Here is a 16,332-nt window from a genome sequence, read left to right on the forward strand (position 1 = left end):
TGTTGTGCCTTTTTTCTTATAGTCATATATGCCTGATAATTTTAAGATTATTAAATATAAAGCAGGCCTACTCCAAAACATTTCCATGTAATTGGAGATATAATTGGTGTATAACCATGATAACTACTAACATGACTAAGCGTACATATTTATAAGTGACTGACGTTGATCTGGTTGAGTTACAAAAAAATTATAAAAAGGAGCAATTGTAGAGACAGGGAATTAACAATAAGCTTATACGTTTGGAAACAGTTAATGGCTTGAAGACACGCTCGTAACAACTTATATGCACTATGAGCTTTTATATGCGGCTTGTAATAGCATTGATACTCCATTGGTGGTCGTTTTCAGTTTTCACCAATGCAAATTCTTGTAACAGGTTAATAATTTCCTTAAATGGTCTTTTACTTAAACCTAAACATTGTGTCATTAAAATGACAGATGTGGTCTTATTATGTTTCCCGGGTGACCTAAGATACTATAAAAGTAACTGGAAAATAAGTTACGGTTAATAAAGAAGGGTAACGACCATAAGAAAAAGAGGGTTATCCATTCTTCTTTTCAGCTTGTTCTAGTTTTTATTATTATTACATAATTACGTTAACATATTTTTCTTGAATACGCCTAGCAAGCATTTCAACGTTGTAAACTTGTGTCATTAATGTGGAGCATAAATGTATAGAAAATTCGTAAATTCATGGAAGATAAAAGTGATACCATAGTAAAATATTATGTTTCTCTTCCAGTACCTCTTACATGTACGAATGATAAATTGAAATTGATTTTAAGTGAAAAATAACAGTTGTGAACACGGATTATGACCAATGATGGTTATGTAAGGTTATTCCTTTAGAAAAGCATCATGATGTATATATACTTAATGTAAACCTATATAATTAGCCTGCACTGTCCAAAGCACCAAACATACAATTAGCCCAGATATGTATTTTCTATAGCCGGGTGCAGACACTTCGAAGTATCAATTCCATATTTTTACAGACGATGTATCCGCTTTGAAATATGAACTTCTTAAAACGCTTTCCTCTATCATTGTAATGTTCTTAAAAGTGAAATAGACTGTTTCCAGACAATAAACGGGGTCAGTGGGTCAGTGTTTGGTCCGGGACACAATAAGAAGGTGGTCAAGAGAATGAAGAGTACTTTCCCGTGACGCTGGGACTCTGGGAGACAGATAAAATACCAAATTGGTTTCCTGACTACCCAATACTGACCTAGATATATCCTTTTCTTATATAGCATCGCAACCATTTCCTGAGAATAATGATACGAAACAAGTCGTATCTATTTCTTGTAGGCGTAGTTGCAGGGGTAAAAAAAGCGTACCACTCCCCTCCTCCCAGACACACACACACATCCACGCGCGCGCACACTCATACACTCATCACAACTATCCAAATACTTCCTATAATACATTCATTATTTATGGCGATTTTGTTTCAACCTTTATAAAATATATGATTGGCTTATATATATGATTAAGTTGATATACATAAACAGTTGAATATATAAAGTAATAGATTAACATTGCTTGTTTGTGTTCCTTGTTCGAAGTGGAATACATATTCATTTCTAAAAAGAACATTATGTGTCAACATCATCATAATCGTCGTCGTCATCACCGTTTATTTTTTTTAGATATTAGTCCGTATTGCAAATGACATAATTTTGTATAAATCAATTTTCAAATACGCATTTTGATATGATGCCTGCATTACCCACTCCCCCCATATATCTAACTATATTTTCTCATCATAATAGCTCCGGGGCATAGTAAGGAAGCTCGAACTGATATTCAATCGATATTATGTGTGTCTCAAACGGATGTTGATCATATTGGCCTATTTCTTTGCCCGATTCGTGTCAATTAATTTTGTCCCCTCTTGTTGATTGTTAAATCAAGCATCGTGTACTTGACCCGGTTATGAACTTTCAAGAATCTTAAGAGGCTGGGCAGTGATTAATAACATGTATGATTTTGTCCGAACAAAGGTTATCTACAGGATCTAGATCCATACTTTCCGCGAAATTCAATAATCATTTGAAAGTTTGAAAAAATACATGATCATTTTAAATCACAATGGGTTCGCGCAGCAGGGCTTTCCAGCTTTCATTTGTTAAAATGTTTGCGTGTTGTGTTCGTTTTTGAAGGTCTCACGCGCGTAAAACATTCCCCATAGACTTGTGTGTTAAAATGGCACTTAACAAAAATTAATAAAAAATAAATGTGAAATTAGAGGGTCGAATGTTTACTACCTTTGGATAGGATATATATCTGACATTCCATATCTGACCAGAGAAGGGTATCTTAGCCAGCTCATTTTAAAAATAAATCGCCATTTATGAAGATAACTGTGATGGGATCAAATTCATCAACTGAAACAGTAAAATAGCCCTAATTCTTCCGCCAGTCAAAAAATAGTTCCAAATCATTGATATATCTTCCCAATTTGGGCAAAGGAAGTTCAGTAGTTACCATTTCTAGAATCAGTGTTAGATTTTGAATCATATTCATACACTTTTGTCAATCAGCAATATCAAATAAAAAAATATTCGAATGGGTTGGGTCGAACGAATATCTTTAGCCCTCCTGATGTAATTAGGCTCATGGCACCTATAGGTCATTTCCAATCTCTTCATATACATGATCTGAATATTAATAACTTATTATTCTTACTCACCATGCTAATGATATATCTTGATGTATAAACAAGAATATGATTATTTGACTAATTATGGTCGTTTCTTGAAAACGTCTTTGATTTCTATGTGAGCGTGATGGCTAGTCCAATAATTTTGTATTTTTATGGCATTGAGAAACATGAAGTAAAACATTCGACATCTTTCTAAAAAAAATCACAAATCGAATTGCACGTCTCCCTAAAAAGTTTGTAGACGTAATGATGAGGAATCATTGTTCATTAAAGGTCAAGTCCACCCCAGAAAAATGTTGATTTCAATCAATAGAGACAAATCAAACAAGAATAACGTTGAAAATTCCATCAAAATCGGATGTAGAATAAGAAAGTTATGACATTTTAAAGTTTCGCTTATTTTTCACAAAACAGTTATATGCACAACTCGGCAACACGCAAATGAGAGAGTCGATGATGTCCCTCACTATTTCTTTTGTTTTTTGTTTTATAAATTTTGAATTATACAATATCTCCATTTTTGCAGATTTGACAATAAGGCCCAGCTTTACTGAACCATAAAAAATGTTAGAACAATTGTAATTCCCCATGTTCATAGAGGAAGAAAACTTGTTTCACCTTCCAATGAGGAAAAAATTAAAATATTTCATATATCATTTAATAGAATACAAAAGAAATAGTGAGTGACGTCATCAGTCCCCTCATTTGCATACCGACCAGGATGTGCATATAACCGTTTGTGAAATTTAGCAAAACTTTCCTATTTTACATCCGATTTTAATGAAATCTTCAGTGTTATGCTTCTTTGATTTTTTTTTGTTCAAATCAACTTTTTGTTGGGGTGGACTTATCCTTTCAGCATTAAAAAGACATAAGAACGTTACATTAAAATTGTAATTAAATAGTATAGGTTGCATTTATTTTTCATTATTGTAGAGCGCTCATAAAGACTGTTATTCAAGTTTTACTTAGTGCTAGGCGCTTTATAAACAAGCAGTATTGTTTTTTTATATTCAATGGTAAAATTTCTTAAAATGGAAACAAACCACTCGGAATATCAACCCAAGATCGTCTGATATTTTGTTCTACTGATTTCTGTAAAATGATCTTGCATCTCTATCTCTTATTTCCTAGCCTGAATATAGGACAAGAAACAAACGAGTTCGTTGCAACTAAAATAACCACCCAACGGAAGTTGCAACATTTTATCGAAAGCAGCTGCAATTGTGAATATGTCCCGTTCTTTTTTTTATAACGTGACAAGATTTCAAGTTTTAACCTTTTATTATAATAGATGAAGTGATCATTAACATTTCTTTACGTATATCTAAATATTTTTATTCATTTCTAAAAGGGGGTATAAAGAAATTGCATTAATTGTATTATAGAAGCATTTTAAAGCTTCATAAAAGATTTTATATCAAGATGGAAAACCAATACAACATTTTATTTTAGCGTCATATTGTTTCATACATGTCATATGCAGTTGCAAAAATACATCCCCTAGAACAAGATTTTTTTTAATTTCATATTGTCAACACCATAACAGGTTTAGGACACACTCATTCATCAAAGAAACAAACTGAAATTGTGACCAACATATTTCGTGGGATTTATCAAACCTTAGACAATGGTTTTACAAGGGAATTTTAACGCTGTGAAATACTGGCTAAATGCAAGCTGTGATAGAAAAGGAATTGATAGTAATTTCATGTATTTTACTTCAGAGGATACAGGATGTAAAAATAAATATAACCTTAAATACTGAAAAGTACAAATGAGGAAACAAGATTTGCTTTAATTCATGGGTACATGTTGATCTGAGTTAGTTTGATCATGGACCAGGTCACTAAGCATCGTCGTCTGTCAGGCACAGGACTGTTAGCTTTTTAAGAGGGCGCTCTATCTTCTCCTACGACTTCTTTTTGCGCTCAGTGTGGTAAAGTCTAGCGAATCATCTTTACTCTAGTGACCTATAATCGTCAATAAAAACCATGTCGAAGCTAGTTTTCATAGCCTTTGCAAATCTATTTTCCTTCCCCGATCCCTACAAACATATCGTGCCACAGGCCTGGTTAAATTTGTTGACATTGCCTGCTAATTTTCCTGCTCTCTTCCCGCTTTTCTTCTATCAACCATTGAAGGAAATTCCTGACCTTGACGCCCTTGACTGAACGCTGTTCACATTGCCAAGCTATCCTCCTAAGATCATTGCATGACCGCTGTTCCAATGCAGTTTCTCCAAAAAGCTGGTAGGAAAAACAGCCAGCCGCCCTGCACCGGTCCTAAGCCGGGTAGCAATGGGGTCGACCTGCTTAATGACTTCCACAAGAATTATTGTTGAGTGTTACAGGTATTACCTAAAGCAACAGATTCGGTGACTTTGATGAGCTCATGGAATATTTCCTTTGTGTTCAAAACATAAGAATTCATTGTTCCTTTTTTTTACTCCTTATTTCCCGGACTTACTTCGCACCTTTTCAAATCCAATACAATCAGTTATCCAGTAAACTAACACAGATTTAGTCTAATATCAGCTCATTCTAATCGGAACTTTGACATTGACATTCCTACAAGTATGCTTACGTGTCCATTTATACATACTTAAGTTGGTGCTCGCTTTACTTGTGACATTCAGATAGTGGGACATACTCAGTTATTTTTATTTTTTTTATAAAAGAGATCAGTTAATAGGACACATGGTTTTCAGTTCCAGGCACGCACATTGTGTGCTTTAAATAATGATCAAACTTTTTCATATTTTTTATTCTTTTCAATTTAAGGACACTTTTTTGTATGTATACTTTCAATGCAACCTACTTGTCAACACTACGGTATTTCTGTCCTCAGGAGTTCTGCTGTTTGGTTAAAAAAAGAGAACGAAATATAGGGCCTAATCTTATTCATCAAATTACAAACAGGAAAATATAATTAAAAATTTATTTAATATACCAAGGAAAAGTTTGGATTAGTAACAATAGGCTGCGAACAGTAAAATGACACACAAAAACAATTGAAAGTATAGGTATGCCCTAATCCCTATTGTCATAATTATGTTTGAAACAAAAGAAGGGTTTTAATTATAAGGATATAATAAATGATACCGCGGAAGTTATCTGAATGGTTTACCTTCTAAAAGTGCATTTTCTTTGCTTAAAGAAGGTCATGAATATGATTATTGTCGAATAAAATATGGGTGAGAAGGGTCCACGAGGCCGAATTTCTCATATTTGTATGTTTATTTTTCCCCCAGATGTTTGCCCACGTCAACTGAAATCTTTCGGCCTAGCCTATATACTTTAGTGTATACTGTAATATACCCTTGACCATTTGACTATACGTTGCGGTTCTACCTGTAAGAAAAATCGGCCCCGCGGACCCTCGGCCTCATGGGAAGACCCCATATGGGCGCAGTCACAATCAAATTATTCAGAGATACATTTTCGTTGAGAACTTTTGAATTTAAACAAGATTGAAGGCTTAGAAATAAAACTCAATTGATACCAGTCTTAATAGATTTGTGAGAGTATACTATGCGTTTCATTACGGGAGCATTGTAAGGGTGTGTGGGTGAGGGTGGGTGTGTGGGTGAGGGTGTGTGTGTGTGTGTACCTGACCAAATTTTGAAAGGGACACCCTTCAGTTATATCCCCTCCCCTAAATGTGGTGCCGATTCGAACATTGACTGTTGACCTTCTGCAATCTGTTCTAATTAATGAATTGCTTTGTCATTTTGGTTGGGCTGATACACGAGAAGTTGGCTGAAATTGATATTCGTCTGGTGTACCCGCCTATATGAACAGCTTGTAATGGATATATACACCGTGCTATCCAACACCTCTTTTATGTATAGAATTCTAATATAGAGCTTCTTAAACAAAAAATAACACACAAACAAGCAATGTCTGGATGTAAAACTAAAGAACACAAAATACATGAATATTCACAAGCACGATTTTGATTCAGATTTCATCGTGAGAAATGAAAAGTATGAAGGAGCATCTGATTTGTTTTGATTGGTTTTCATTCAATAATAAAATATTCTTTGACGTAAGAGTTCAGCCATGATAACATCCACACATAGACCAAATGCATACTAAACATAATATTTCAAATAAAAAAATGTAAAATAAAAAAACTAGCTGGTAGTCTATCCATTAATGTTAGAGCATTTAGTTAATGTCAAATGATAAGAATGAAGGAGAAAGTGATTAGTAGAAGAAAATCCTGCTTTTTCACAATGGAATTATTCGAGTCTGTTTTGTCTTTTTCATTTTCGCTTGGACCAATTTGTGAAAAAAAATGCAATAATGAAATATATTTCCTTCGCTTTTTTCAGATGGTAGCTGTGAAAAGTCGTGCAACGATCCCGATGTTGATGACGGTGGCGATCAGGACAACGGTAAGAAGCGTCGCCAGCGAAGACAAAGGACACATTTTACCAGCCAACAACTTCAAGAGCTAGAAGCAAATTTTGCTCGAAATCGATATCCTGACATGTCAACGAGAGAAGAGATCGCTGCCTGGACCAGTTTAACAGAACCTAGAGTTAGAGTAAGTACATGAAGTTATCTTTTTTTAAATAATAATTTTTAGAATATGATGTACAATCTAATGATGAATTTGGATCAACATTCTGAAGACAAATGAGTTTTGGACGTGTCTCTTCCAGGGATGAATTAATTCAATGATATATTTTTGAGACAAATATTTTTTTTCGAAGCAAGTTTAAGTTTCTTCTCCTTCTTTACACTCCATAAAGTTGGGTCATACAAATTAATCGTTTGGGGCCATGGATTTACAGTTTCACTCTTTTTCAATAATTTATATATATATATATATATATATATATATAATAATTTATTGTTTATACAACTCAGAAGATCAGAGTTCAACGTGGTTGATATTTTTTGTCATTTAGCACGCTTAGCAGGTTTACTCCTAAGCTTCCACCAGTTCCACTTAGTTCCAAACAAATCAAGAATTGTAACAACCCAATTTAATATCAATCCATCACCGGATGCTTATGTTTACAAGTCACTAGACAGAAGTCATAACTACTCATCCCTTTTCGCGTTTTTCGACAATACTTTGTTCCTTTTTGTAGCTTGGGCAAAAGAAGAAATAACAATATTTCAAGCGATGCTAGGATTAAATCGCATTGCCTCATTTCCTTTCAAGCAGATGATTCTATTCGTAGAAAGATGACTTTATCATTTTTTAGAAGAAAAAGGAAGAATTAATTTAAACGGCGAAATGTATATGATTTTGTAAGTCATGTGAAATCGGAAAAAAAGTTTCAAGTTTTAAGCACGTTGTTTAAGTCTGTCACTCTATAATCAATTTCGTATAAACTTTTTAAACAACTTTTTAAAGTTTAAACGACTTGTTTAAAAATTCAGATAAAAGTTGTTGGAGTGGCAGCATGGCAGGTTTAAATAAGGTCTTTAAGATATTACACAACATTTGACTATATGCCTTCGACCGAATACACGAACAAAATTATCTATAAATATACACTTAATTAAAACTTCTTTCACTAAAATGATGTTAGCTTTAAGAAGAGAAAAGTTTATTTCATTACATCTTCTAAAATTGTATAGTTCTACCAACATGACCAATAGTAATTAATTATATTTGAATTTTAATATAGAATTTCCAAATTATATATATATAAAAAACATCATTGATACTAAATGATACCAGTTTTGTAAACACTATCATGATAATGATATATAGTATATACATATTTGTGAAACCTGTACGTTTGTTGGCCAATTAACATCAAAATGTTAATAGATACCTTAGTAGCATGATATGGTAACACGAAATATGATTTATAATAATGATAATAAGTATTTCTAATGCGCACTTTCTAATGGATCATTACTCAAGGCGCTACATATTAAATAAACAAAAACATTGGAAATAATCACAATTAAAATCATCAAACATAACATTCATATGAGGAAAAGACATGGCCTTCACTAATATGATTTCATTGCTAATTCTAGAAATGAAATTAATTTCGTTATAAATTTATTTTCAAATATTTTTTTTTTAAATAGAAATTGTATGAAGCTCACTTCTGAGTGATAAGGTATCTATACATATTCAGATTTGACTACCTTTTTGAGATACCTTTTGTAGATAATATGAGTTTCGTGTTATAATGTTCGCACAAAATTACGTATTATACATATTTACGCAGCATTTGATAATATTTTGCCTGAAAGATACACGTTGCCCCTGTACTTTAAAATAGGGTAAATTTTTTGTATGGATAGGAAGACCCCCCCCCCTCTTACACCTTCCCGGTAAACCATAATGAGCAACTAAGTTTTATTAGCATGAGGTGTGTTTAAAAAAAATGTGTCATAAACTGTAGCTTTTTGTGGTAAATGAGAAACCTGAATCTTTCGACGATGACGGCTGATTTAAAGCATTGTGAAATTATTTTCTAATCAGCAGTAGACTCATATGCCGATTTCTGAGATTAACGATGCTGTTATTTCTTCAAAGTTCTTTTAGGTCACGCGTTAGCCGTTAGCAAGAATATTGACAACCTATCAATGACATTTTGACTAACTAAGAAGAAGTTCAATAATTATGACGTCACAATACTAATCTTGCGGGGGAGTAAATGTGTAAATTGTTGTGATACATTGATCATTGTTTTAGCAACGGGGTGAGTGTGTGTGGTTGAAACGCAGCAAATAAAGATCATTTTCAAGGATAGTAATTAAACAAATTTGAAGGATTATTTTTTTTCTTCTGCCAAAGAAATCTGAAATCAAACTCTGATTTACTGACGTCATTATGATACACAGGAAATACATTCACATTTGATATTCGTTTTGAAATAGACGTAATGTTGTTTACATACAAGTTTAAAACTGCTGTTAGAAGATGGGTCAGGGTCGTACCAAAAATGTCTATTTTACAATTTGTGAAGGATATTTTAACGACATTCATGATAACCTCTTTCATCCATTCGTTATTTTTTACCAGTATCATTTTTCCTTTAAATTTTCGAGGAGAGATAATGGTGGCCATCAAGGAGTGATAACCATAGTTATGTCACATAAACCTTCCCCCCCCTTTATTGAAAAGCTCTGGCTCGAGCTTGCCATTAATTTGTCAATGCCTACATCAATTCATTTGTATTTCATTCAAATAAAAAAAAATACATCGACAAAATCACAGAAAATAATGACATTTTTTTTGCAAAATTAATTATTGTTAACACGATTGAAATGAAAAAACAACAACTAATTTGTGAGGCATGAAATGGAGTTTAGGTGTCGATCTTAGTTTGGGTCGGGAGGGGAATAATTTATTAATTTGCAAACTCAAGATTAGACCAAATGGGTCATCGTTTATTGCGGCAGTATAGCTCCTAATGACTCATTGAGTTACAAAATCTGACGGAATTTTGATAGAAACTGGTTAAGTGGGCAGTCACCCGAGTTGACCTAACCTATTCGGCAACCGCATAATTACCCCCAAATCATTGATCATTACGACAACAAATTGGTACGGTGATAAATGCTCCTCTAAACTGTATCTCCCAATTTCATCTTTTCTCGCGAACTCGTTTTTCAAATCCCGCGGAAATCCAGTTCGGAAGATGCGTATTTTGCCGTGTCGCTAAAGCTTGCGTTCTCATTCACATATGAGCTAAATCATCTCCTCACTAATTGTTACTTCGCCATTTTCCTCGTCTCAGAAAACAAACCCGATATTACTCCGTCAATTTCTCTATTACCGTCCAAAAACGCTCGAACTCTATCCAAACGAATGGAATATAACTTGCTAACCACCCACAACTACAGTTTGCACTTTTACCACACGACGCGTGAATATCGAATTTCTCCCGTTGTAACCACATGGAGGTGACTTCACGTATCGCAACCAAACAAGGATTAACAATTCAAACAAAAAGAAATTCAAACATTTCCTTCATAATTTATCATCATCCAGCCATTCCAGTCAATGTATTGGTTTATTACTCACCGAGTCCCTGGCTAACTGACGGACAATTAAATGACACGAAAATGTAGTTTCGATTCCCTGAAATACAAATCAAATTCAAATGTGTACGATACACCGTATTGACTCACCCATCTGTGTTGAATTTCTCGATGCGTCTATATTAGAGGGTGATTCATGAATTGATAATTTTCCTATCTTCTGAAGATTTGGTTCGCCTCAGATGTCCAAGTTTCTTTTAGAATTTGGTATAAGAAAGAAATTACTTTTATGATTCTGCACACAAGTTTTGTTCAAACTTTAAGTAACATAGGTCTAAATTAATTTACTTAAGCAATTTTTATCGCTGTTGCTTTTTCATTCACTACTTTCCCGCCAAGATCCCGATGCCAGTTCTCATAATAATAAATGTCGTCAAAAAGCATTGTCATTGCCTTTTTAACGAAAATGTGATGTAATTTAAAGACGTTTTTATATTAAGTCAGATTGTGGATATTCAAATTTAAGAATGAATAATCCGTTCTTATTAACACCATTATTTTCTCAACTACATTTAACGACGTGTACTTGCGCAAAATATATAAAATCGCGTTTGTTATCAAGTAGGGTTTATTTTAGGGGAATATTAAATACATTGGTTTTGAATGATCAAATACAATGAAGCAGTGCGAAATGAAGTTCCATCCAAATTATTATACATATACAATAAAATTTGGAAGTCATGCACTCTAAAAAAATATTGGGTAAAAATGTTCGAGGGTAATCATGTGTCCAACCAACATTGGGCTGTTCTTTTGGGCATTTATATTTATCCAGTGTGATGAAAATTTTTGCCATTCTAAAGTAATTGCTGCTTATTTTTTAACCTTACTGGACAATTTGCTTCCCGCATTGGCTAAAATACTGCCTCAAATTGGTTGCACACATAATTACCCTCGTGCTGGTTAAAATTTTACCCAATATTTTTTACAGTGTAGGTTTTCAATCATTGTCATCTGCCAGAACTCCGGATTAATTTTCATGTTCCGTGCATGTAGGTCCATGGGTATATACACTTCTTCCAATGATTGATGGAGTGGATATGGTGGGGGAGCCTGCATCGAAAGTTGAATACAATGTCTATATATATATATATATGAATTTCCAAAAGATATAAATATATGAGCAAACATTTCTGTCTTTGTCAATGGCTATATCCCTGGTACACCTGCGAGAAGTGGAGGGGGTCATTCTTTGCCGAATGAAAATATGCTGACAAGGAGTGAAAAAATCTTTTTTATTTAATGATCACTTACCGAATATACTCAAAACCTAAGTGAATGGAAAAGAATAAAAAACAAACAACATCCTTGTATTTTTGTCACCAGTGTTCACTGTTTGTTAAGAATAAAAAGCAAGTGTATTTTCATCGTCCGTTTCCTCTTGACCAATGAATATCATCCAAACCATGGACAAGTATTTTATTTTTGAACCCCTAAAACAGCCTACCCTCTTTTTAATGATCCGATAGACACGCATAAGCACATGACATATTTTTGTTCTACCTTTTCTCACTATTTGACAACCAAAGGGACTCGCCCAAAGGTAATCATATGGCGAAATAGACGAGAAACTCTGGGTGGAGACCGTAATTGGACAATTGGTATGGCTTTACGTTAGAAAGGCGAATAAATTGACGGTTTCCGATATTATACCCTCGTCCGAGCACGAGCTTATACACCAGGAATAAAAGGATAGATCTTGTTCAGCAAAAGACAAAAATATATTGATTAACTGAAACAATATTAAACAGTGGGACAGAGACAACAGTGGCGTAGCAAGCCCCCCCCCCCAAAAAAAAAAAAATAGAGGGGCCATATTATGGCGGATGGAGAAAAATTTATTTTTGAAGAAAGCGAGCTAGCGAAGCGAGCGAACAAAAATGTTGACTTGTTTTAATACAAAAATCGTATTGGGGGTTAGAATTTTGGGTACGCCGGTGCGATACAGGATTTGTGAAACACGCATTGTACATGTATTGGCAAATTGTGAAATATTAGCATATGAAAATGGCAAGATTTGCAGTATGGAAGAATTTTTTTCATGCTTGGAATTATTACTGATTACTGAAAGGGGCACAACATGGTGTATATAAGTTTGACAAACTTGTTAAATGTCGCAAGCAAGCGAATATTTAGGCCCTCTTAAATTAAGCTTAAATTAATATAATTTTGTGATAGTTTTTATTTTCATTTTCCTTTTCTCCCTTTTCTGTTTGTTGTTGTTGTGTGTGAGTGATATTGAGCCCCCCCCCCCCATTTGTACATTGTTTTGTACGATCATTTGCAATATGTAATTATTGTACATACATTTGAATTTAAGGGGGATAACCGTTGAAACGTTTTATTACAAGTGGGCGACCAAACTACTTCGATTTTAATGATTTCAGAAGTTTTATGTTGACCATCAATGTTTCGTCAAATTAAAGTCTCTTCTTACCTCGTTTCTGTGTTTCTATCTCTGTCTTGTCTGGGCGGGTGGGATGGGAGCAATTGTATGGTGTGTAGAAATATGTCATGACGAGTTTATTTGCACTCTTCAAGGGAACAAGCATTATGTCAACCCATCTTGCTTTTTCAGTTTTATCCATTATCTCGAGGCTGTTTTTCCACGGGGTAAGATGTGTGCGGTGTGTGCTGAGACGAGTGAGTGAAGTGAGCGTGTCGGGCGATGCGCGCTCTGTTATGTTTGTTGACCGAAAATTGAACAGTGCAGCCCCGCGCGTAGCTTTGGGCGTTGGTTTTGCAAAACGATGTACTGCGCAGAACCCCAAAAGGTAGGCCTATATCATGGCGGTTAATAATAAGCACTATTACCTGTGACACATGAAAATACCATAGCAGTAGGCCAATGCATGGGTAAGCGGTTTATAAGGAGACGGCTGTGTAGTGCCTTTGAGCTTGGGAATAAGGGTCATTTAATTCCTTGCGATCTGCTTCACGCCGGGACCTGTAACTGTCAAGGCAATCTGATATGAAATAGAGAGACACATATGCGGACTGATACCAGAAAAGGGGTTAGTAAAGGTCGCCAGAACTATGTTTGTCGGATGATGTATTACTGGAATTAGATTTATTTTGGTACACATTGTCTTTAGAAAGTACACTGAACATTTGTAAAAGAGACTAGGAAACTGTTTTCATCGATGAAGATATTATTGTAAACGAACAGCTTTCCCCAGCAAGATCAAAATGGGTTTCAGAAAATGTCGTCTATTCATGGTAGGCCAACCTTAATTATCTGGAATATGAGCAAAAAATTGTTATGTGTGTAGGAAAATATAAATGTTTACGTCTATGTTAGTTAGGCCTTCTGTCTTGAACGTGAAAGCTAGTGAGACGATATGTCACCTATGAATAATGATTAAGTCAATGCAATTTCCCTGGCGTGCGTTATAGGCCTACATGTTTTATGACAATGGTCAAAGATGGTTTGCATGACTTTGTCATGTTTATAGGAGTAATTAACGATGACGTGTCTGGCTAGAGGTAACTTGAAAGTTACATTGATAGAGTTTAACTAGTCTACAAGTATACATTGCGATATAGGGTGTATGATGACGTACATAGACAGAGGCCTTTTCTTGTTGGTTAAGCACAGGTATCTTGTCTGAACAAACATGGCGACAAGGTATACGGATCAAGAGAACTTTTGATTTCGACTTCTATTTCTGTGCCGAAGTCATACTCGAAGACAATTCAGTTTCATCACCCTCATCTTGCCAGTGCGTTTGTTTTATGGGAGTAACAGAGTGCTTTTTTGCACATGTCAACTTTGATCACTCTTCTCATTTGCTACCCTCCTATTTTCTGACATGCGGTGCGCTGTTCTTTTTTTCTCAGCAGCAATAGTTCTGAACATTCTTTGCCATGGGTACCCCCCCCCCCCCCCCACCTCCCTCTCTTACTACTCTTCCGGCATCAGTGTAAGACAATGCAGAACCATGCATGGTCCGCCGCTAATGAAGGAAAAGCTTGGGGGATCAGAAAAGGTTGTATGTAGACATTCTTGAAAGCAATAGTGCTGTTTGGTCTCTTGAGGATTCAAGTTCAACTTTGTGATCTGGGACTAGATGTAAATAGGTAGATGAATTGATTGAGGTCTCGTTTGAGAAACGGTCCACAACAGACATCGCTGCAAAGTACCACTTGTACTTTTTAGGCATCTGGCTAGAAGTATGATTTGGATGTTGTCAGAGGATTGCATCTCGTTGAGTTCTTGGGAATTTCGGCGTAGAAAGAGGCGAGTCGTGATGACTGAAAGACCAGGCGAGGGTTTGAAAATGAAAGGACAAGTCAAGCTTCTTGCGTGCTAGAGACGGTGAAACTGATCTCAATGGTTGCCCACGCGAGACCAAGCGGTACATCAGTGGACTGCGACCCCGTAAGGTTCCCGGAGCTTTCGCACGCGCGCCGCCTGTCAATCTGGCGCGCATAGCTCATGCTTTTTTGGAAGGCTGTCTCATTGAGCGGCCTAAATATGAAGTGATGAATCGTAGAAAACGGTCTCGAGTTACGGTGTCGTGGAAAAGTGCATCTTAAAGGCTCAATCGAGACAGATAATTCAATTACATGCAATTAGACAAGCGTAAATCACTGTCATAACTCTTTGCATTCATGAGAAATCGCATGGAATGTCAAGCTATGTTACATTTAAGTTTAGTTATAAGTCCTATAGATCCTAACTAATTTTAAGACTTTCATCAAGAAAAGAACATTCACATTTTTAAGATTTGGAATCCACTTCATGTAGCGGCTGATATATTAAGCTTTACAAAAGTTTTCACACACACGCCCAAACCCACACCCTCACGCACCCCCCCCCCACACACACAAGAAACCTTACATGTTTCTGGTGCCTGTAGGTGGATAGGTTCAACAATGCACCTACAAACCTACAACAATAATGGTTCAAGGCGCCCAAATACAAGTTAGCCTGTTATTTATTTATTTATTTTATTCATTTCAAAATATTTATTCAGGATAAAAAAAAACATGTATCAGCACAATGGCTGTTTTACATCATGGTCCTGAAGGACAAAATATAATCAGAAAAATAAATTAAATATTCATGAAGATTAGTATAGTAGCAAAACATCGAATATAAGATACAAACAAAAAATGTAATAGCAAAAATGAAGAGTGCGACAAAAAATGTTCAAATCAAGATAAATGTGACAAGTGGAATTTGGAAGTACAAACAAATTTTTGAATGTCTGAGAAATAGAAACATTAGAGTGCATGAGAAATAGGAGCGATTGAGTAATAGTCGACTCCAGGGATGGAGCGAAAATAGAGGGGATGGGAGTCAGAAAGAAATGAAACAATCATTGCTTTATGAAGTACGTAGTTCGAACCCTGGTTTCTTTTTAACACATTTATTTCTCTTTTATCAGGCATTAACCAAATTTTTCACGTGTTGAAATAAAGAAGTCGCACGATAGATCCTGCGCTTTTTATTTTCCTGCATGTCTATTATGGGCACTGCATGATTTACCGTTTCTGTCTGAAATCGTCATCATTTTTTTAGAACTAATAGAAGATGTTTACAACGAAGTAATAATAATCGCCTGATATGCAGCTGTGTTTATCATATACTGATTGAGTGACCTGTTCCTTTATTTACCTCC

General features: G+C 35.2%; 1 protein-coding gene across 1 annotated transcript in view; it reads left to right on the top strand.

Moving 5' to 3' along the window:
* Nucleotides 1-16,332, top strand: part of LOC129281674 (pituitary homeobox x-like) — a 71,672-nt gene that overhangs the window by 37,764 nt on the left and 17,576 nt on the right. Inside the window, exon 2 of the mRNA XM_064113216.1 lies at nt 7,012-7,226. Coding sequence (XP_063969286.1) covers nt 7,012-7,226 — 215 coding nt within the window. The remainder of the gene's footprint in view (nt 1-7,011; nt 7,227-16,332) is intronic.

Source organism: Lytechinus pictus, chromosome 18 (genome assembly GCF_037042905.1).
Source record: "Lytechinus pictus isolate F3 Inbred chromosome 18, Lp3.0, whole genome shotgun sequence".
NCBI lineage: Eukaryota > Metazoa > Echinodermata > Echinoidea > Temnopleuroida > Toxopneustidae > Lytechinus > Lytechinus pictus.